Consider the following 24,154-nt stretch of genomic DNA (forward strand, 5'->3'; position numbering starts at 1 on the left):
TCATTTTACATTTCTCATTGTTATATGCAGTATACTGCTGGAGTACTAAAAGTACCAGCTCATATGCTAAGTATTCTGCCAACAGTTCATATACTCAGGCAAAAGCTCATATAGTCATCATTATTGGTGGGCATTACCTTGGCGGTGGGCAAATGCGGGAGTCTCTCTGCTCTCAGGATGATGCGCCGGCCTCGGTGACGTCATTTTGTCGCACGAGGTTCAAAGCTTGCGCATGTGTTATTGTACACGTCTCCTACATTGTAAGAGGCCGTGACTGCGCATCGCTGCGCATTGCTGGGAAACAAAACACAGGGGGCACCATAGTTTGGGGAAATTTCCCCGCGGCACACCCGACCATGTGTCGCGGCACACTAGTGTGCCACGGCACACAGGTTGAAAATCACTGATCTAGAGGTCCCTGTGTAACTAGGGGTCGTCTGTAAGTCAGTTGTTCTTAAGTAAGGAACCGCCTGTCTTGTCTTTACTTGTCTTGTGACCTTCTGAAAATATATTAGGTGCATTTTGATTTATTGCCAGTTCTGTATTACGTCTCCATAAGATGTGTTTGGGGTCTTTTAGGATATATTTATTGTCTGCGGACAACAAATGTTCCCTTTTTTGTGTGTATTGGCTATGGGTATAATAATACTGATAATACCTTATTAGTTAATCGAATAGTGTTAACTGTTAATGATGTTTAATTTTCAACAGCCGTCTCACAACCATCATTGGGACACTTTTCCCCAAAGGTTCTCGAGGGGTCGTCCCTCGCGACATGCCCCTCAACATCTTTGTCAAGATTATACAGTTCATTGCACAGGTATGTCATGCTATTTACTGAATGTACATTGTTGTCTTCTACCCACTTCCTATGGGTTCATGCAATGGGGAGAATTCTCAATTCTCAAAAATGTAATTCTTTCCATACATTTTTGTCCCAACTATCAGAAGATATCTGGAGAGATAAGCATGATTTTTTAAATATTTTGTGTGATAAGGTGTCACCAGATCCTCTGACGGTGGCTTGTCTACCTCAACCTAAACCAAGCTGAACATGCATGTTTTCTGTGAGATTGAGGATGATGGTTGTTGGCCAGAAGGGCATTTGTATAATGTTGCATAATGTTACGTAAGTTGCTCATTGTCTTGTGCTGGAGCTTATATTATCATTTGCCACCAGTTCCACCCTAGTTCCAGTTTGTCAGCTTGAGTGAATGTAACCATGCGGAGAATTTGGCACATTCTATATTTGTGCTGCAAGAAAAGTGGGTGGACTTAGGTCAACTGTAGACCATGCCCTTTCTACCAATCAAAAGTGATCTGTTTATCCATGCCTAAAACTTTTTTACTTATATTAAAGATTTTTAACAGCTTTACACAGTTTCGTATTTTCTTTTTATATTTTAACTCAGGAACGTCTAGATTTTGCTATGAAAGAAATTATTTTTGACCTTTTATGCGTTGGAAAAGCCGCAAAAGCATTCAGCCTCAATCCAGAGGTAAGTTTTATTCCTGAATTTGCCGTTGTTTTCTATTTCTATCAACTTTCCATATAAATACAATCGGTCTTTGAATTCTTATAATAACTTAAAGGACATCTACCATCAGGATCAAGGATTATAAACCAAGCACACTTGGTTTGTGTGTCCCCTCTGGCAGGATCTGCTCTTATGTCGCTTCTTATGTCCTTGTTTTTACCAAAAAGGCTTTAAAAAGTATACAAATAAGCCTGAGGGCCCCAAACTCCATAGATGCTAATGAAACCTGGAGCCCCTTGGGCTAATTTGCATAATCATTAAAGGCTTTTTTTGTAAAAAGAAGAAGATAAGACGCTAAAAGACGAGTAAGTGTGCTTGGTTTATAATCTTTGATCCTGTTGGTAGATTTCTTTTAAATAACTATAAAAAGCTGGACTGCTATACGCCTCCATTATTTAATTTTTTATCCAATATTGTGAAAATCAGGAGTGGAAACTCTTCATTTTGGCTTACATTAACTGTATGCGAAAGGTGCCCAGTTCAAAACCGGTTCGTAACGTGCTAGGAGTGTTTTACCATTACTGTTGTAAAAAAAAACTGATGAAATAACAGAGATGTGAACTGGCCCAGGAAACAACTCTAAGCCTCAGTCCAGGTTGCTTTATAGCCTTTTGGAGGTCCGCCCTTCTTTTTGTTGACACTCCACCACCTTTACCAACTCTAACTTTATGATTCTTTAATTGCTGCTCACCAAAAACAGGACAATTATATTTTTTCCTCATATGCTAATAAGGCTCTCTGCTGTCAGATGGGAGGTCCTAGGCTGAAGCACTTACCTGCCTGACAGTAAAAAGTCTTATTAACATATTTGATGCTAAAACTTACTGAAATTATTACTTGTGAATGGTGAAGGCGAGTTAAACAATTTACAACTGTTCCAATGTCATGGGATGTGAAGAGTTAGAGCTGGTGACCAGGTGAAAGGTCCTCCTAAGTCTACTTTAATTTGCATTTCCTTGATTCCCCATCACAACAGAGAATGAATATCGGCTTAAGGGCTTTCTTGGTGGTAGCGGATAGTTTACAGCAGAAGGATGGGGAGCCACCCATGCCAGTGACAGGAGCTATCCACCCTTCGGGTAACACTCTACGTGTGAAGAAAACCTACCTAAGTAAAACACTTACAGAGGAGGAAGCAAAGATGATTGGTAAGTGATATCTCTTATGACATTATTGAGCATAATGGGGTTTCCTAAGAACCACATGATAAAACAATTGGTTTACAAATGACAAATTCATCTCTAAGCCTCTGAAAAGCGTGTGAAATCTTTTCCTCTAGGAATGTCTCTGTATTATGCTCAAGTACGGAAAGCAGTAGACAACATTCTCCGACATCTGGACAAAGAAGTGGGAAGGTGCATGATGATGACCAATGTACAGATGTTGAACAAGGAACCTGAAGACATGATCACGTAGGTAGCTTTTTGAAGTGAATTTTTCTTGCCCCAATGTAAGCAACTAATGATGTACATTTAAGCTATACGTTTAGAATTATGGTCATATTTCATATAAGGATCCATTTAGAATCCATTTCTACTCATGACTGTACTTGCTTCATTGGTCTTATAGACTGTGAATGGAGCAGTTTTGGGTATGCTCAACTACTGATTCATTAAAATTGAGGAAGCATAACCCTAATTATAATTGGGAGGCACAGTAGTTGGATCTCTTGCAATAACATATTTATCACCTATATCCATGGTGGCAAATATTTAAGAGACAAAGTGACATTGCTAACTTATTACTCCCTGTTTTGTCACAGCTTTCAATGGGATCAGCATCCTGGGGACCAGTGGCATAACTTGAAACTACCGTGGCCCCAGTGTACAATCTGTACCAGGCCCCCAACAATAACATATTGCTTATAGTACCTGTGTTCTCAAATGGGTAAAAAAACACCTTATGGGCGCCAAGGCTTCTGAGTTCAGATGCAATCGCACACTCTGTATCCCCTTAAGTTAAACCCCTACTGTGGACACCAGTACCGTTCAAAGAAGGAGAGAAATGTGATTCTCTCTGTAGCTTTCTTCTTGGGCCTTCCGAACAGGAAGAATCAAAGGGCCTGGAGCAGGAGCTCCAATAACCCCAATGATAATCCTACCCTATTTACACCTTCTAACTCTACCTGCAGTCCCACGCAAACCCAGGATGTATTGCTTAAAAATAGTGCTGACCCTGGCACCTGGGACTGCAGAAGGTGGCCTAAAGTCCTATATGCTGAGGCGACAGCCTATTATATGTTTAAAAGGGGTTACTGTAGCGATGGCTACCGACAACTCCACAAATCGGTATTGACTGACCAAGCAAACATTTATCCTTCAGAGAAAATACATTTTTACATGACAATCATTTCAATTAATATAATATTAAAATCTCATATTTGCCAGGGCATAGTACACTGTATGTGAACAAACCCTACTAATGTATAAGAATTTTCAGAAGGCAACCAAACTCAAATGCCCTTATGTACTTGTTCAGCTCAGATTTGAAGCAATCTCTTTCGGTGAAGGTTCATTTCCTTTGCGTTCTAAATATGGCAACCAATTGAGCTCTATATTTGTGAACACATTAGCATTTATAAATGCCTCTCTGTGAATCACTGGCTTCAACCGTTTTTTTTTTTGTAAATCGAGACGATAGAGAATCTTTTTCTGCTGCAATTTAGAAGTGAAGCCTTGCATGTAGAGACAGTCGACAAAATTATCCTGTGGTAATAAGGATACCTTTCCTATAAGATATTTTATATTTTCCAGTGAGATTTACTGAATTACTCATGTTCTTATCTGGGATCTTTTCTGGTGGGCTGCAGGCTCTACTGCTTTCTTCCATGGAAGAAAACTGGTGAAATCCATGTATTTGGCTGATGTTCTTGGTTGATGCAAGAAGCCATGAGAAAATACGTAATAAAGTAAACAGAGCAGAGTGTCTTTATTAATGTACCATGCCCAAGTCTTTCATTGTCGGCCAACAGCCTTCTGGAATCACAGTAATTGCTTGTTTATGTAGGAAGTGTGCAGTACGCTCTGATCTCCATGTACCATTTTCACATTTCAGTGGAGAACGAAAGCCAAAGATTGACCTCTTCAGAACATGCGTCGCCGCTATTCCTCGTCTACTTCCTGATGGGATGTCAAAACTGGAGTTGATTGACCTACTTTCCAGGTATGGAGCTCCTTACTACTGATTACTTTACAGAATAATTCAAGAACTTTAAGAATCAAGGAATGTGCTTCTCAAGAAGATCATCTCAGTGATGTAGTCATGTTTCCTCTCATGGTTCATCATCTTTCGGAATTTACTTTCAGCTCTTTCATGCACATTTTTCAAAGATTGTAATTCCTTCTTAAAAAATTGGGACTACCCATTTTGAGTTATAGAGCCACCGGATTAGGCAAATTTTGTACAAGTTACTTTATTAAGCTTATGTAAAAATACTACATTCCAGTGAGAGTATACAAGGGTCACTGCCCTCAACAAACAATCTCCACTGCCTCACCAAGCCCCACCTAGCTTGAGGATCACCAGGAACTACTTTGCCCTGAGGGAGCGAGGCATGGAAATATATGTTTGCCATGTGACAGGGATATCAACTCAAAGCTCCCACACCTTTATAGATTTGTCTTGACATCCCATACCTCAATCAAAAAGGGAAAGACCGAGTTGAATAGTTTCCTTCCCATGGAAAGAGGCCTTTGGGCAATCCAGTGCAGAGATTTGGCCTTCCTGGCATTCCCTAACGAATATTTGAATGAAGGAAGAAGCAGTTGGGCCACATCTTGACCAATAGCCACTTAGGGGGAGATTTATAATAAGTCTCTTAGAGTAGAACTGTTCTAGCTGCCCACACATGGAAATAAACAATCCGTACCTGCTTCACAAAATCCCCAGTGATAGGTTCTCAATGCTACCTGACATGTGAAGATTTTCACTGACTAGTGCAACAGTGGGTTTTTGTATTTTTTCACCATAGATGCAGCTGTATAATAAAAAGCCACAGAAAGAAAAGGTTATGCCATAATACATCTGTGTTGCAGCATCTTTAATCCCTATGATCTTGCTATTGTCGAGACTTAAGGGTGTGTTTTTGTATATCAGTTGCATCAGTTTATCCATTCTCAAATTAGCTTTGTATCAAGTTTGTCATCAGTTGTGCTTACACGGCTAAGCCCTCTTTTTCACTAAGCCTATGGTGCTCAGCCATGGAACGGTTACCATACCGTCCATAGGAAAAAGATAGAGCATGCTTTATATTTTGCCCGTATATAACGCTAGACACCATGCCGCACACTGCTCACCCCTCTCTCCAGCGTGAGCACATGCTAGTGTAAAAGAGGCCTAATGTCTCAAAACACATTTAATGGCTGTTCAAATATAGTCTTCCGTGCGTAGTTCTCTGCCAGGTGGGTTGATAGGTTGACCATTATTCCCTTCTTGGTGTTCTTCAAATCCCTGGAAGTAGAAAGAAAGTATGACATTTCAACTTCAAATTTGTTTGAAGTTTGGAACCAATAGTCATAAATCATACAACAAGTTAACCAGAATGGAATCAAATCCCTATTGGAAGACCAAATCTAATGGTGCTACACACATGAAAAAGTCTATGAGAACAGCGAACAAGAAAAACATGTGTCAAGTAGCCATGAAAATAGAAAATACTTTATTGGAATACAAAACAGGTAACTCAAATGGACAGACAATATAAAACCAATTAAAACACGAAAAAGGCAGGTCAACTGCTTTCGTGACAAAACATAGCAGGTGATGTCATGTGATAGTGACTACCTACCTGCAACAGGACCCCCCAGGACACGCCACAAACTATGTATACATAAGTCACAAGTGTACTCCAGTAGCAGCAGAGATAAGCTACACAATGTAAGGATTTAATACAAGAGGTCCTCTTTATCCATCATATATTCTACATATAGCCTGACAATGCCAATGACAATGTCCATGTAATATTCACAGTATATACTTGGCACTTATCTTCTGGCGCCCTGTACAATTGGTGGTGTCGGTAGTCTGGTTCCGTTATAAGTTTGGAACCAAACAAGTCACATTGCATCCGGTTCCCAGTATTAGCCTTAGTAGTAATATTTTTTGGAGGAAAGTATGGACCTCATTTTCTAAGGCTATTTGATCGGCCATTTTTGTATGAAATCTGTGCTGTAATATGACTTCCTTATAGGCCGATGTATCTCTTAGCAGTGATTGATGACGTTATTTCATTTGTTTTCTATGTCCTTGCAGGCTGTCGATCCACATGGATGATGAACTGCGGCACCTGGCACAGAACTCTCTCCAGGGTCTTCTTGTTGACTTTGTGGATTGGAGAGAAGACGTATTATTTGGATTCATTAATTTTCTCTTACGTGAAGTGAATGATACCCACCAGACGCTTCTTGACACATCTCTCAAGATGCTCTTGCAGTTGCTCACCCAGTGGAAGATAGTAATACAGACTCCTGGGAAATCTCACGAGCAGGCGAAAATCAGGACATCAGAGGTAGGATGCTTTTACATTCTCATATTTTCCTTTGATGTCTCCCAGTGGGACACCTTTGTGGGCACAACGCTTATATCTTGTCTGGTCCCTGGTGCTTTTCTAAAGTTTTCCATATTTATAGAACCTACTGCAAAATGTGCTATAACTAATCATAAGCTGTCAAGCTTGTCTTACTGCCTTATAGAGAAAGTAATATGCTTGTTCCCATGAATTAAAGGGACATCAAAGTAAAAAATAAATTAGAAAATTAATAACAGTGTTCACTTTTTTACATACATACCGCGCTTACTATAAGAAATCCTATGACCATTTAGAGAAAGAACCACCTCTGGTAACTGGAGGTACACTATAATTATCCTACCCCTCTATATTCTTCTAAATGAGCTAAGCTACCATAAATATACAGTCAGGGAGGATCCTAATAGACTGTAAACTCTTGAGAACAGGGCCCTCACTCCTATTGTTCCATATGACTTTTTGTACTCTGCATTGTAGTATTTTATTTGTATATATCCCCTATGATTTGTAAAGCGCTGCAGAATTTGATGGCGCTATATAAATAAAGATTATTATTATTGTAAACTGTGATATCCATACTTATAACTGAATGTGTATGAGGCCTTAGTCATTCTTGGTCTTTTGAGAGGAAAAGTTTAGTGAAGAGTTATCCCTCAGATTGCCTGTATTCTCAACAAAGAAGGTTGCGGAGAAGGTTGTTACAATCTTCTTCCCAGTCAGGAGTCACAGAAAAATGTGCTCCTTTTCTGTTGTACCGTATACACTTGAGTATAAGCCGACCCAAGTATAAGCCGAAGTATCTAATTTTAACACAAAAACTGTGAAAACCTATTGACTTCAGTATAAGCCAAGGGTGGGAAATAAATTGGTCACAGCCTCCCCAGTATATATCCAGCAAGCACATGCCTGCCCCAAAGTATATAGCCAGTAGCCCTTCCCCCAGTATATAGCCAGCAGCCCCCTAGTATATAGCAGCCACCCCCTACCTCCTAGTATATAACCAGCTCCCTAGTATATAGCTAGCCCCCTGCCCTCTAGTATATAGCAAGCAGTCCCCTTGTATATAGCCAGTGACTTTCCCCTTGTATATAGCTAGCAACCCCCTTTTATATAGCCAATGTATGCCCCCATGTATATAGGCAGCAGCCCCCTACCCCCAGTATATAGCCAGCAGCCCCCTTATATATAGCCAGTGCCTTCCCCTTATATATAGCCAGTGCCTGCCCCACAAGTATATAGCCAGCAGCCCCCTGCCCAGCCTAAAACAAAAAACTCTGTACTGTTTACCCCAGTAAATAGCCAGCAGCCCCCTTATATATAGCCAGTGCCTGCCTGCCCCACCAGTATATAGCAGATGTCCCCCGCAGGCCCTTTTCTGTGTTTGGCTCCATCTTTGGCTCCCCGCAGGGCCCGTCGCACACACCATGACGTCAGACGCTTGCTGATATTATAGTGTGTGTCGATAGCGGCGCACACACTATGATGTTGGCAAGCGGCTGATGTCATGGTGTGTGACCGGACCATGCCGAGATCCAAAGACTGAGCCGGAGCTGAAGACAGAAGACCTGCTGGGGGTGTTGGAAAGGTGAGTACAGAGGTTTTTCTTTTTAGACTCGAGTATAAACTGAGTTAGGGTTTTTTCAGCACTTTTTTTGCTGAAAAACTTACCTTAAACTCGAATATATACGGTACTTTGGATTTTAATAGGATCAGCAGAAGTGCGTCTTATGATTAGCATTTATATTATATTTTGTTTTGTTTGTTGTAGATTTGCTTGATCTTACCCGTTTACCGAATTCCTCCATCCATATTTTCCAATATTACATTTTATTTTTGTACATTTTCAATGTGGGCATCTGTTTTTCGAAAATCACTGTTCTGGTTCCTGATCATTTATTGTTGTGCTTTGTATTAGTTATGTATTGTAGCTTTTTATTGCTTTTTTTTATAGCAAGTAGTTTTTTTATGTGATGAGTACAAGATACCAAAATATAATCTTGTAGAACATTAGATTGAAAAATGTTGTGTGGCTGAAAGATTTTATCATTTCATAAACTCAGACTAATCCTGTACGGTGGATACTTAAATTTGGTTTGAGTGCCACTATTTCACTTTAAATCAGAGGTTTATATCAATATAGCAAAAGTAAGAGAGTGACTATTGCTGCAATCGCAAATCTATTCTGTTAAAACCCCTGTTTATAGAGCGTATATTGTAACCCAGCGAGCATCTGTGCGTGGCATGCATGTGTTTTCAATGGGGAAAGCAGAATATTTTGGGTCCAGATACCTGTGGTAGCAGCTTATTTACTGTGGGGCTAGTTAGAATATTTTGGGTCCCGTGACAAGGTCAAGGATGGTCTCACTACCACCTACTTACAACGTAGACATGAGGTAGTAATGCCTTTACTGTGGCATATTAATAATAAAAATAATCGAATACACTTTATTTATATAACCCCATGATATTCCGGAGCTCTTTACAACTCATACGGGACAAATAAAATAATAATACATTACAGAGTACAGACAGTCTCATGGAGCGAAGGACCTGCTCGAAGAGCTTACAGTCTATTAAGATGAAGGGGTGACACAAGAGGTATAAGAGCTTGTATAATGGTTAGGCCAATCTTTATATGGGAACAGAATTAAATTATTTAATAAATAAAAATTCTGTTCCTTGAACCAGCAACCACCATTTTATATACAAAGGCCAATGTCAGTGGGACTGCAGAGAAGCCTGGAGCTTGGCATCTGCTGTTTGCCGCATAATGAATGGGAGACGGACACAGAATGGGTTAGGCTTGCCTAAAGAGATGGGTTTTAAGAGCATGTTCTTATATTCTAGGGAAGGGCATTCCAGAGAAATGGTGCAGCTCAGGAGAAGTCCTGTTGACGTTCAAATTAAGATAGAGAATAATCTAAGATCACTAGCAGATCGAAAAGAGTTTTTGCAGCATGATGCAAAGCTTTGTGGATCAGGGTGATTATTCCATCCCTTCAGTCAATCTTTTTTGTTGTAAGTTAAAAGAACTGTTCACATGGTACCTTGAGCCGGTGGGGTAGGGCTATATTCACAATTGATAAAGCAGGGCCCACTTGCCAGAGTCTCCCATAGGTGTCTGTCCACCCAATGGAAGCCAAAATTTACTATTCCTTGTCCGCCAATTTGGCATGAACAACCTGAACCATCTTAGTCACTGTAGTATTAAAATTCTCTTGTTTGTGAATGACGGGAGCCGGCTCCCGTCAGTAAGCTGTTGGCTCACTTCACCCGGCCCCTAACCGGAGCACCATGCCCCCTTCAACCCGATACAATCGAGTTAAAAGTGGAGTGGTGTGGGGTGATTGACTGGCCTGCGGCTCCCTGATATATATACACTCACCGGCCACTTTATTAGGTAACCATGCTAGTAACGGGTTGGACCCCCTTTTGCCTTCAGAACTGCCTCAATTCTTCATGGCATAGATTCAACAAGGTGCTTGAAGCATTCCTCAGAGATTTTGGTCCATATTGACATGATGGCATCACACGGTTGCCGCAGATTTGTCGGCTGCACTTCCATGATGCGAATCTCTCGTTCCACCACTACATTGTGGTCATAAAGGGATGGACATGGTCAGCAACAATACTCAGGTAGGCTGTGGCGTTGCAACGATGCTCAATTGGTACCAAGAAAATATTCCCCACACCATGACACCACCACCACCAGCCTGAACCGTTGATACAAGGCAGGATGGATCCATGCTTTCATGTTGTTGACGCCAAATTCTGACCCTACCATCCGAATGTCGCAGCAGAAATCGAGACTCATCAGACCAGGCAACGTTTTTCCAATCTTCTACTGTCCAATTTCGATGAGCTCGTGCAAATTGTAGCCTCAGTTTCCTGTTCTTAGCTGAAAGGAGTGGCACCCGGTGTGGTCTTCTGCTGCTGTAGCCCATCTGCCTCAAAGTTCGACGTACTGTGCGTTCAGAGATGCTCTTCTGCCTACCTTGGTTGTAACGGGTGGCGATTTTAGTCACTGTTGCCTTTCTATCAGCTTGAACCAGTCTGCCCATTCTCCTCTGGCATCAATAAGGCATTTCCTCCCACAGAACTGCCGCTCACTGGATGTTTTTTCTTTTTCGGACCATTCTCTGTAAACCCTAGAGATGGTTGTGCGTTAAAATCCCAATAGATCAGCAGTTTCTGAAATACTCAGAACAGCCTTTCTGGCACCAACAACCATGCCACGTTCAAAGGCACTCAAATCACCTTTCTTCCCCATACTGATGCTCGGTTTGAACTGCCGGAGATTGTCTTGACCATGTCTACATGCCTAAATGTACTGAGTTGCCGCCATGTGATTGGCTGATTAGAAATTAAGTGTTAACGAGCAGTTGGACAGGTGTACCTAATAAAGTGGCTGGTGAGTGTATATTTAATAGGTAGCCGTTCAGGAGCCGAAAGAGCCGACTCTTCTTAGTGAGCGGAGGCTAATGAGCCAGCTCACGAAGAAGATCCGGAATTCCCATCACTAGTATTTATAAGAAAAGCAGAACTGTTTTAGTTGCTCATGGCAACCAATCAGAGCTCAGCTTTAATTTTCCCACAGCAGTGTAGAAAATGAAAGCTATGCTCTAATTGGATGCCATTAGCAACCAGTATAGTTTTGTTCCCTGACACTTCTGATGAATCTCCCCCATGTCTGTGTTTGGAGCTCCTTGATAAATTTGTTAGCAGTGTTCTTATTCTATGGGGTTTGTTTGCAACAGTCGCAAAAAAGTTGCAAAAAAACATCATAGAAAGTCGCATATGAATTCAGTCCTATTGTGAAAAAATGGCTATGAAAGTTTCGTGAATTTGGTGTAAGCAGAGTCTACGTCAAAATGACTTTGCTCATTTTTGTTCATTTAGTTCAATGTAAAGTTGCGAAACAGCATTTTTAACGGCTCCAAATCAACACCACAAATAGACAAAAACGATACAAAACAAACAATGATACATCACCCCCAATGAATTTGATGACCAATACTTAAGTGCATTACACTGCAGCGCAATCTTCTGCATTTCATATTGATTCAGCTGGCAGAATAGATGCCTCGGCGGTAGAAGAGAAGAATGATACGTGCATGTATAATATCTTAGAATTCGGGTTATTTTTATGACTGGTCGAGTCCTTTGGGATTGATTTGCTGCGTTCTGATGTAGCGCTGCTCTGAATGCTTCAGCTTAATTATTTATGATGTAATTTTCTAAGAAATGAAAAGTCTTCTCCAAGGTCAGGGAAGGAGTCTTATATAAGAAGACATGCAGTCTAAATAATTTAATCCAGTAGTGGCTAGCAAAAAATATCAAAAGGACGGTTTAATGTATAAAATATGTTATGAACTTGGATTGGATACCGAAGACACACATGAAAAGAGATGACCTGCTACATACAAAGTAGTGCTGGCTCGGGTGCATTTACAGATTTACGGATTGTCCTTTTTTTTTTTATCTTTCTATGCTACAAAGGTCTAGAAGGAACTCAAATTCTAAGGCTACATTCACACTGCCCCCCATAGACGGCAATGGGCGCACAGCACCCTACGGGAGCGGTACGGTCCGGCACACGTGCGGCACCGTACCGTTACGTACCCGGAGCGGTTCTATCTTTTCCCGTAATACGGCGCCATAACTTCCTATGGAGAGGGGCAGGGGTGAGCAGTGCTCACCTCCTCCTCCTCTACCCGTGCACTGCCGTCGCCCGCTACGGTACGGGCGGGCAATGGCAGTGTGAATATAGCCTTACTATTACAAAGTGTCCCAAAGCAACCAACCCACCATATTCCATAAAACTTTACATTATTAGGTGGTTGTTTTTTGCATCACACCTGGTTTTGGTCGCTGAGATCGGAGAACTGGCCTATTATTAAAGTTGTGCCATAAATATGTGAGATTGATAAAAAAAAAATTACATTTCAGAATTTTAATTGTAATATTTACAGGAAATCAAAATCCATCATAATAAACCAGGGACACTACTGTGCCACTGTTACTGGGGTGATCTTCTTATATCTGTTGTTCATGGCCTCTTTTCTTCTGAAATCAACTTTAAAAATTATGCTAGTGAGCCACAATGGCTCTGGGGGGCGTTACCAAGGCCATCCATGCTGCAACTTTACAGGCTGTTACACTGCATCCCCCTCTGCTCCCTCAGCACTTCCCCCCTCCCTCTGCCTGATGTAATCTCACGGCAGCAGATAAAATTTTCAGCACACAGTGGGAGGGGGGAGTGATTCTGCACAGTGTATGCTACAGCACAGAGGGGGAGTGGTGATACCCCCTAGAGCCATTCAGGGACATTAGCGTAATTGTAATAGTTGATTATGAGAAGATTACCACTGTCACAGTGCCTGATCTATGAGTAAATGAGTAAGTGTCCCTGGTTTATCTGACACAGAACTTCTATGTAATGTTATACCGTATTGATAGTCTCTCCGTTTTGCCAGCAAGATGGATTCAGCAGAGATTGAAGAGAGAGTGAAAAGCAGTTTAGGACAGGGATAGGGAGGGTGGTTAGAGATGGGATAGAGTATGTTCCAAATTGTCATATTCACTTATACTATGCAAAAATTGATGAAATGTTAGAGACTATTTAAATGACATCAACCACCAGGATGAAGGATTGTAAACCAAGCACACTGACATACTGGTGTGTTTCGCTTCTGGTAGGGTCTGCTCTTATTTTAGCTTGGTATTGGTTTGCAATAGTTTTGGCTGTGAAGGTTTTTTTTTATTAAGAGTATATCTGAATTGTAGCTTTGGTTACTAGGAGGTCTTACTAGAGCCAAAATTAAGGTTCTGTATTAACTGTTTAATCTTCGTGTATTTTTTGTCACCTAGCTCATTCCGAATGGATCCAGTCACAGGATACAGTCTGAGCGAGGACCTTACTCCAATGTATTGCACGCGGTAGAAGGATTTGCACTTCTGTTACTTTGCAGTTTTCAGCTGGCAACTCGGAAAATGGCGGTTTTAATCCTCAAAGAGGTCCGAGCGCTATTTACTGCACTGGGCCAAGCGGAGGTATGTACTGAGCTATCAATCTGTGTATGTTGGATGATGACACCTTAAATGGGGTATTACTTTGTATTCCTATCTTTAGCATGGGTGATTTAATATCCGATTGTTGGGGGACCGACACTCTGAAACCAGTCTACCCAGCTCACCAATGTACATTGTATAGTGGCCAAGTTTGGTATTGCAGCTAATTTCCTTTCTCTTAAATGATACTAAGCTCCGAACAGACCATGGGACATTGCAACCATGTGAATCAGATACAGGAACAGCTGAACGGTGGAGGCACAAGGTGTCAGTCCACCGCCAAATCTAATTTTGATGATTAATCCTTTAATATTTAAAATACCTCTCCCCCTTATTGAGCATTAAACATCTTTGTCTTATGACGTTTTTAAACCTTGTATTCATTATAGGAAGACGACAAGCCGATGATTGATGTGCTGGATCAGCTCAGTCCCTCTATACTTGAAAGCTTCCTACATGTAGCAGTGTCCGATTCTGTAAGTAGTTTTTTATATATTTGGTTGTGTCTTATATATTTTTTTAAAAAAAACATAATATTAATATATAGTATCTACAGCCATGTTTCCATTGTTATTGCTGCTGCAGTTGTGCCATAAACCTGGTCATGAAAAATGTGTCACCTTAACATAACTTGGATCATCGGACCTGATGATCGGGTTAAACAGGGTGGCCCCCCTGGTCAACTGGATAGTTGCTAGTGGCCTCAATTTGCCATATTGGCTGTTTAGCTGCTAATCCGTCAATTTGTCCAGGTTGAATGGCAGAACCCGAATATCAGGTCTGTTCATCTCTAGTAACGGCAGAAAGGCAACATGTGTTCCGTTCATCTCTAGTAACAACCCACTTTATCGGCTATGGAATCTTTTCCTGACCTGGAACGTCCATCCTACCTATGGCTGCATTCCGATAGCGTTACTATAGATTCATTCCAGTACTGTGGGCGGCTTGCTTCCCATATCCCATGGTTGGGGCCGTTTCTAATTTAAAAAATACATTACAGTAGGCTTTCCTAATAATACATGACTGATCTAATCCCAATGTTGGCATAAAATGTTGAAATGCTGAAGCAGTACTAAGTTGGTGAACATCCAGATCATTTGCACTTTGTTCTTAGAAGTGTTTGCCAAATCAGGTTTTTATCCTGTTACCTAATCCAAGGACTTTACTTTTGGTCCTAATAGTATTAACCTTGACCCACATAGTACGTTTCTTCTACTTGTATACACTACAAACCAAATAATGTGATGCCTCAGAGGGAATCTTTTTGTACTTTCATCCCATCCCATCTGTTTTCTTCTTCTGACCATCTATCTATCCTGGCATTTTTTTCCTGACCATGTTTGTGGAGGCCTCTTCATTACCCTCAAAGGGTATCAGGGGTAGGAAGGATTAGGCGTTTTCAGTTTTGCCATGTCATTTCTTGCTCCAGGAGACAAACCGCCAACGAAGGTGTCTTACAGAAGGTCCCTTCACTGTATAGTAAGCACCTACATGCCCTGTCGAGCATATATGTGTATCGGGGAGTAGGAATAGCTATTGGTAAACTGCATTGCTGAAAATTGATAGGCTTGTCCCATGTGCTCATCCATAGTCTCTTGTCAATTACGGTACATTCTAATTTTTTTGTTGTTTTTAACATAATATTTACTTTTGTTACCAGGCTCCTCTGCCATTTACTCACAATGTGGACCTACAGTGGTTGGTGGAGTGGAACGCAGTCCTTGTCAATAGCCATTACGATGTGAAAAGCCCTTCTCACGTGTGGATATTTGCACAGTCTGTAAAGGACCCATGGGTCCTCTGCCTGTTCACATTTCTTAGGCAAGAAAACCTACCCAAACATTGTCCTACAGCCCTCAGCTATGCCTGGCCCTATGCTTTCACAAGACTACAGCTGCTGATGCCATTGGTAGACCCTAAGTAAGTAGGGCACATTGCTTGTATTTTTTTTTAATAAATCTAAGCAAAGCTATAAAGGTATTATCTGAGCGTAAAAAATGAATATTGTATAAATTATCTTATAGACCCCCAAAGAGACAATACATTTTATAAAATACTACCTTTTTATTGAGAGACTAATTAAGTTACAAAATTTACAGAAAAAAAATATTTAGATGTGAAATATAAAATTTTCATTTTTCTTGACCCAGGGCTATAGACTAAAGGGACCCTTCTACCACATTGTAAGACGCCGGTATTAACTTTACTATCCAATGGGGATTCTGTCACTTTAAGACCTTTTTAGTTTAAGTTTTGACTCCCAATATGCTAATAAGACTCTGGCAGTGATTTTTTTGGGGACAATAGGGGCTAGAAAATAATTTCCAACTGTGTCTGAATGAGAGGAGTGGCACCTCTTTAGCGATACAAAAGTTTGTATTGGTGGAGGGGGTGAAAGTGTCCCCTTTTAAGTTTCTGTTCTTGTTGACGCCCATCCAGGCTACCCTAATAGATGCTGATATGACAATAAAAGTGAAGGGGCCTTTCACATTACCAGGGGCCTCTTGGTATTGGAGCATAAAAACATCACAACTATTATACCCCTGTATTTTCTCGATTTATAGCTAATTATAAATGTTCCATCTGCTTCTTTCCAGAATAGTATTATACCAGAATACTTAAATCACTTTGTTGTATTATTACAAAGATAACGTCCTTTGTTAGGTCTCATTAGGCAGATTTGTCTATATTTATAGTTCTCTTCAAGTACTGGTTGTTCTTGAGATCCCCATTAAAAACAGCTAACACGCTGTGAAATGTAATAATTGTTAGTGCAGCGAAGAGGCATACTGCAGCGATAAGTGCAGCCTTAAGAGAAATTACCTTTTATACAATACATAGTGTTCCTCATCCTATAGGGGAAGGGGCTGTCAGTCTTTTTTTCGGGGTAAGGGTGAAATAGAAACAATTTTTGGATGTTTGATACTAATCATAACTTCATAGTTCTTTACACAGACATACTGATCCACCAGAGTTTACCAGTTAATCCTCCAGTGGTAGAGGCTCTGACACACAGTGGTACGGAAAGTGTTCAGACCCTTTTAAATGTTTCACTCTTTGTTTCATTGAAGCCAATTTGTAAGATGAAAAACACACATGCTGTCCATTTTCTTCTGATCCACCTTGAGATGGTTCTACTCCTACGTTGGAGTCCGGTTGTTTAATTAAACTGACTGGACTTGATTAGGAAAGACACAAACATGTCTATTTTAAGACCTCAGAGCTCACAGTGTATGTCAGAGTACATGAGAATCATGAGGTCTAAGGAACTGCCCAAAGAGCTCAAAAACAGAAATGGCAAGAATCTTTGCAGCACTCAAGGTTCCTAAGAGCAGAGCAGCCTCCATAATCCTTAAAGAAGGTTCTCCCACGAAATAAGTTAGGCTGATCGGTTTGGTCTAGGTGATCAGACCCCCACAGATTACTAGAATGTGGGGTCCTATTAGATCCGAAGTACCTTAGTCGGACCCCCCATCGTGCATGTGTAGTGCTGCGGAATCTGTGTGCCCTATATAAAAATAATGGAAAATTAGAAAATTTGTGCAATGTGAAATTTAGAAAATCTGTATTTTTCTTGTTATAGTAGCCCAATAAATGCCAAGAAAACCAGTACTGCCAGCAGTGGGGATAATTATGTTACGCTATGGAGGAACTATCTTATTCTCTGTTTTGGTGTTGCGAGACCTAGTATTATGAGTCCTGGTCACTTACGGGCATCTACTCCTGAGATTATGGCTACAACTCCTGATGGCTCCATCAGCTACGATAACAAGGTAAGGGGTGTTCGATTCTTTGGGGTTACCACATGTTATGCTGTAAATATTTCATAGATGTTCTTCAGAGTCTATAATAGGACTTAAAGGGGTATTCTCGTCTGGGCACTCATATTCAGTTTCATTAATCTTCCATATGTAAACATTTCTTCAATTGGATGTTATTAAAAAAAATGTTCCGGTGTGAAGATAATTTCTCATAAATGTAGCCATGTTGTCCCTTAGAAACGAGATAGCTTCCTCGGATACGACCACATCACACTCTGGCTGTGGTGGCCAGACTTGCGCTATAGAGTCCTGCCTGACCACCTGGATTCAGCGATCATTACCACAGGACGGCTGTAGGACATGTAGTAACTCCCAGACATTTCATATTCAAAAACCTTTTTGTTTCTTTGTGCAATCCCTCCAGCAGACGTGGCCGTATCCGAGGAAGCTATCTCGTTTCTAAGGGACCATATTACTACATTTATGGGAAATTATCTTCACACAGGAACATTTTTTTTAATAACATCTAATTGAAGAAATGTTTATATATGGCAGATTAATGAAACTGAATGTGAATGCCCAGACGAGAATACCCCTTTAAGCCTCATGCATATGACTGTATATAGTGGATGTGAGCTCGCCGCAGAAATTGTGGCTAGTTCACGGCTGCCATTCACTTCTATTATGCACGGTCACGGAGCGGTGAGGCTTCTGTGTCTCACTAAACCTTGACCAACCCGAGTGCCCACTCCTATGGAGGTGGTCGTGTGCATGAAGTCTTGCCAATCACCATACACCTGTTTTTTTTTTGTTTACTAGGGAGGTAGGTTGAACCCAACTTCTAGGTACACAAATCTTTTAAGAAACAGTGAGGAGACGCTATACACAAAGGGAAAAAATATTTGGGTTGGAAAGACACTAGAACAAAAAAACTAACACCGACACAACCCTTAAAAGCCCAAAGGCTAACAGGGCCATTGTGCCAAGTATCTGCACTACCCTTCTCTTTACCATTGATGGGACTGCTGAGCACAGATCTCAGCTCTCTGTGGCAGTCCATTTAGTTTTATAGTTTTTACTCTTTATAAAAGACATACGTCTAGGGACGTAACTAGGAGAGTATATGGCAGATATTAGAGATGAGAGATCTAGTCCTGTCTCTAGTCTTGTCATTGTGCTGTCCCCTCCCGACATTTCTTATCTGAGCTGCCGATTGTGTTTGTGTACTGTGGAAGATGTGCACTCTAATATGTATATTATACTCTACAATGTGCAGCTTAATATGTATATAATGGTGCACATCCTCCATTCTTCAGTGTGTCAGGTCAGATGCCGAGGGCCCCTGACATTGCGGGCCCCATTGCGGCTGCTATCGCTACTACCGCTGTAGTTACGCCCCTGCGTATGTCCATGAGGTTCAACCAAGAAAGAGAAGAGAAGGGGATGTAAGGCAATGCAAGTCTATATTATAACATAATATTCAATGTAATTTTGCTAAAAAAAAAAAAAGGCATCTAGGCCATTTTTGAAGCTCTCTTCTGTCTCTACTATTATGAGCTCGGTTTTTCCACATACAGGCGGTCCCCTACTTAAGAACACTCAACTTACATACGACCCCTAGTTACAAACGGACCCCTGGATATTGGTAATTTATTGTACTTTAGTCCTAGGCTACAATAATCAGCTGTAACAGTTATCAATGGCATCTGCAATGAAGCTTTAGTGTTAATCCTGGTCTTATGACAACCCAACATTTTTAAAATCCAATTGTCACAGAGACCAAAAAAGTTCTGGCTGGGGGTTACAATGATAAAATATACAGGTCCGACTTACATACAAATTCAACTTAAGAACAAACCTACAGACCCTATCTTGTATGTAACCCGGGGACTGCCTGTATTCCCAATTCTTACAATAAAGAAGCCTTGTCTGGGGGAAGGCGACCTGTGGATTAAAGAAAACTTTAAAATATGTTCCAGTCCTAGTCCTATTAAGAATACGTCTCTGTCTTTCCTTGGCTGGAGCCCTAGTACTGCACACATCATGGCAATACATGAAATTACAGAGGATGTTTTTCTTTCCTAGATCATTGGAACTCCTTCCATTAGTGTCCTGCTCAAACAACTCGTCCCCTTGATGAGACTGGAGAGTATTGAAATCACTGAGTCCCTTGTGCTGGGTTTTGGTAGGACAAACGCATTGGTCTTCAGGTATGATGCAGCATGAACTGTTTTTCAGTTGTTCCTACACCTTAAAGTGCTCAAAATAAGAAAAAAAACTATTTTAATTCAAACTGTAGGAATTATTTCTCTACATTCTTAACTTTCATAGGTCAAGTTTAGAATTCTGTCAGCAATTAAGAACAGATTCCCAAAGGAGTCTGTCGGTATTCTGCGGCTCATGCAAGTGAATGGGGTATTGTGCACCCTTATGGGAGGGTCACAGATGTAACACCAAATGGCCTGGAATTCCTTTCTCCAACATCAATGTAGATGCTAATTAGAGAAAAATAATCCATAATACACATTTACAGTCATACATTGTGGTTGTGACCCCTTCTTCTTTTAATAATCCACTACTTTGTTTCTTACTGGCTCTTTTTTTAATATTATTATTATTCAGTCAAATTTCTGGCACATCCAAGGCCAATAATATTCCATTTTTGTCCCAAAAAAACTATTATAATAAAAATATAGTTGAAATATACTGAGTTTGGACAGAAATTTTGAAGTATGGTAATTATTAATTATAGAGGTAATGCATTATTATAGAAGATTACAGGTGGTCCCCTACTTAAGAACACCCAACTTACAGACAACCCCAAGTTAAAGACTGACCCCTCTGCCCACTGTGACCTCTGGTGAAGCTCTATGGATGCTTTACTAAAGTCCCAGACTGGAATGATTACAGGTGTCTGTAATGAAGCTTTATTGATAATCCTTGGTCCCATTACAGCAAAATATTTTGAAACTCCAACTTGCATACAAATTCAACTTAAGAACATACTTATGGAACCTATCTTGTATGTAACCCGGGGACTGCCTGTACTCCGCTTATTAGAAAGGGCACCACACCTGCTTATGGTTGAGTTTGGTATTGCATCTTACCACCACTTGGATCAGAGTTGCATTACCACATACAGCCTGTGGACGGGTGTGGCGCTCTATCTGAAAAAAAGGCAGTTATGTTTTAACTAGCCGTATAAATCTTATTTATTTAGTTTTTTTGCTTTTCCTTTCTTACCAAATACAATTATTTTGTAAAACAGAAAACTCAGAAAGGTGATTGATCTTCTGTAAAGTAGAATAATTCATCCAGTAACTGTGTCGTGTTTGGTTAAAAATGGACAAATATCTGTTTTACAGGGAATTGGTGGAAGAACTTCATCCTCTAATGAAAGAAGCCTTGGAACGGAGACCAGAGGTTAGTCTTCAGACATTTAAAGGGGAAATCAAATCTGCTTTAAAGGGAAAGCGTCATCAAGATTTACCTTCTCAAACTAAGGCTACATTCACACGATGTATGCCCGCCGTACCGTAGTACGGCGTGCATACATCGGCGCTGCGGAGAGGAGCAGGGGATGAGCGCAGCTCACCCCCGCCCCTCTCCATAGAGATACATGGCGCACGGCGCCGTATTACGGGAAAAGATAGGACAGGTCCTATCTTTTTCCCGGGTGCGGAGCGGTACGGTGCCGCACGTGTGCTGCACCGTACCGCTCCCGTAGGGCGCTGTGCGCCCATTGCCGTCTATGGAGGACGTATATCAGCCGTATATACGTCGGCCGTATATACGTCCTCCATACGGTAGTGTGAATATAGCCTAACTGCTATGCTTTGTAGGGCTTTGCCCACATATATCTCCCATTCTTTTTCCTGCTGCACACTCCATGCCAAAAAGCAAGTTTAAAAATAATGCAAATTAGGCTTTGTGTGGGTGGTGACAGAGCACCTCATGGCTCTGCCTCTGCAGTGATAACATGGCCTACTGCTATACTTCCAGCACCTTCCACATAACATAGCAGTTAGTCTGAGTAGGTAAATTGTGATGACTGATTCCCTTTAGTGCAACGTAGTGGTAAAATAAGTAAGTAAACCCTTCATTGCACCCCTCTTCCAGTTAGGGAAACCATTATAAAGATCACTACTAAAGCCTCTGATTGGCTACAGCAGTGACTCCTCCCTGTGCACTTGAAAGTTTAACATATTCTCCTAATATTGATTTGCCTGGCAGAACAAGAAACGGAGAGAGCGGCGAGACCTGCTGAGGTTGCAGCTATTGAGGATATTTGAGTTATTGGCCGATGCTGGTGTTATAAGTGACAAGTAAGTTATGTTATCTCTATCCTAAATGGATAGAAAATCATTCTGTATTTGTTTCTGAATTTGTTCTTTTTTCCTTTATCTTAAGCACTAATGGCGCCTTAGAAAGAGACACCTTAGCTCTGGGGGCCTTGTTTTTGGAGTATGTGGACCTTACCCGGATGCTTCTGGAAGCTGAAAATGATAAGGATGTTGAAATACTCAAAGACATTAGAGCTCACTTCAGTGCCATGATTGCCAATCTGATCCAGTGTGTGCCAGGTATGATATCAGGTGGTGCTGGTTGTTTATTTAAGGTCTGCACTATATTTTTATTTTTTCTTTGGCACAGGTCGGGAAAATTTGACTATAAGGAAACTCTTTATTTAGTTGCTTCAAAGTGAATTAACAGTTCAAATAGATATAATTTAAAGCACATGTCTATCATCATTAAAAGTAATGGTACATGTCCAACTAAAATATTCCTAAGGAACTATGCTTCTCAGGACTTCTTTTATTATAATTCTCTACACCACGATTGCGGCAATGGACTTGGATGCAATACTGAAATGAAATGGACTGACTTATGTATAGAACCAGGCACCATGACTGTGATAATATTCTTATATATATTATCCAGGGCCTCATTCCTTCTAAAATGAATGTTTCAAATTATGCTAATGAGTCGGAAGTTCTACTGAGGGTGTTACCAGGGACCCTTTGTGCTGCAGATTTAAAGGCTGTTTCACTGTCTCACTCTCCCCTTCTGCTCCCTCCTTCCCCCTCCCTCTGCCTGATGTAATCTCACTGCTGCAGAGGCTCTAGGAACTGCCCCAGTAGCCTTTCAGGCTCATTAGCATTATTTTAAAAGTTGATTTTAGAAGGAAGGAGGCCATAGATAGCAAAGAAGAAGATTACCACTGTCACAGAATCTATGAGTAAGTGTCCTTGGTTTATCCATGCTGCATTTTCTTTATTTTGAATTTCCTACAAATGGGTCAATGTTGTCCCTGGATACTACACAGGGTTTGTTTTTACTCTGATAGCATGAGGCTAACTAAATCTCCATAAAGGCTGTAGCCACAAAAAGAAAGGAGATCTTTAATGAAGGTTTATACCATAGTTTCTACGCTTTTCAGTAAAGGATGCCTTTAATAAGTAACCTGAAAGTGTTACCAATAATGGTAAAATCTGCATCATATTTGTGGACATTTGAACACATTGTTAAAACTTGGTCTTTTATTGTATTTGTATTTAGTTCACCACCGGAGATTTTTGTTTCCACAACAAAGTTTGCGGCACCATCTATTTATCCTGTTTAGCCAGTGGGCCGGTCCTTTCAGCATAATGTTCACTCCTCTGGACCGTTACAGCGATCGAAACCATCAGATCACAAGATATCAGTACTGTGCCCTAAAGGTGAATTCAACGCTACCCACTAAATTTCTTGTTTCTATCTTTTTTTTTAATAGTAGAAGCATTTAATTTTAGTTTTATTTTTTTTGTACAACTGTTTGTTATATCAAGTCATATTATCGGAAAATTTCCATAGGTCCTATATGTAAATTATGGTTATATGTTATTCCCTTGTCAGTAATGATGACATATCTCCAGGATATGTCTATACCTTATTATCAAGAGTGAATCCTTCATTTAGGACCTTCAATGATCCTGGGAAACCTGGGGCTTCAACACAGATACCATTTAGTGAACCATTTAGTGGCCGAGTGCCCAAACTACAACCCAAAACCTCCCTTATTTATTGCCAGGTGCCAACCAAAAGCAGTAACTTATTGCTCCCTGTTCTTCAACAACCTTCGATCATATTGACCTTAGGAGGACAAGATGGAAAATTTGCAGCTCTTTAGCTTCTTTGCAGTGTCCCTCTGTATACAGCAGAAGGTCCTCCAAAGATAAATATGCCCTGTCTACTCATTCTCCCTCTTCCTACAGTCCCAA

The 24,154-nt window shown here is 40.7% G+C and overlaps 1 protein-coding gene across 6 annotated transcripts in view; it reads left to right on the plus strand.

Annotated features, from left to right (window-relative positions):
- The window catches only part of FRY (FRY microtubule binding protein), a 244,568-nt gene that overhangs the window by 152,184 nt on the left and 68,230 nt on the right, over positions 1-24,154 (plus strand). For all 6 annotated transcript variants that reach the window (XM_072134385.1, XM_072134380.1, XM_072134381.1 and 3 more), the window contains 15 exons: positions 712-820; positions 1,413-1,499; positions 2,515-2,686; positions 2,818-2,950; positions 4,593-4,700; positions 6,789-7,044; positions 13,933-14,115; positions 14,523-14,609; positions 15,794-16,053; positions 17,717-17,906; positions 19,980-20,104; positions 21,260-21,317; positions 22,128-22,219; positions 22,305-22,477; positions 23,454-23,614. In XM_072134385.1, coding sequence (XP_071990486.1) covers positions 712-820; positions 1,413-1,499; positions 2,515-2,686; positions 2,818-2,950; positions 4,593-4,700; positions 6,789-7,044; positions 13,933-14,115; positions 14,523-14,609; positions 15,794-16,053; positions 17,717-17,906; positions 19,980-20,104; positions 21,260-21,317; positions 22,128-22,219; positions 22,305-22,477; positions 23,454-23,614 — 2,194 coding nt within the window. The remainder of the gene's footprint in view (positions 1-711; positions 821-1,412; positions 1,500-2,514; positions 2,687-2,817; positions 2,951-4,592; positions 4,701-6,788; positions 7,045-13,932; positions 14,116-14,522; positions 14,610-15,793; positions 16,054-17,716; positions 17,907-19,979; positions 20,105-21,259; positions 21,318-22,127; positions 22,220-22,304; positions 22,478-23,453; positions 23,615-24,154) is intronic.

The sequence above is a fragment of the Engystomops pustulosus genome, chromosome 2 (assembly GCF_040894005.1).
Source record: "Engystomops pustulosus chromosome 2, aEngPut4.maternal, whole genome shotgun sequence".
NCBI lineage: Eukaryota > Metazoa > Chordata > Amphibia > Anura > Leptodactylidae > Engystomops > Engystomops pustulosus.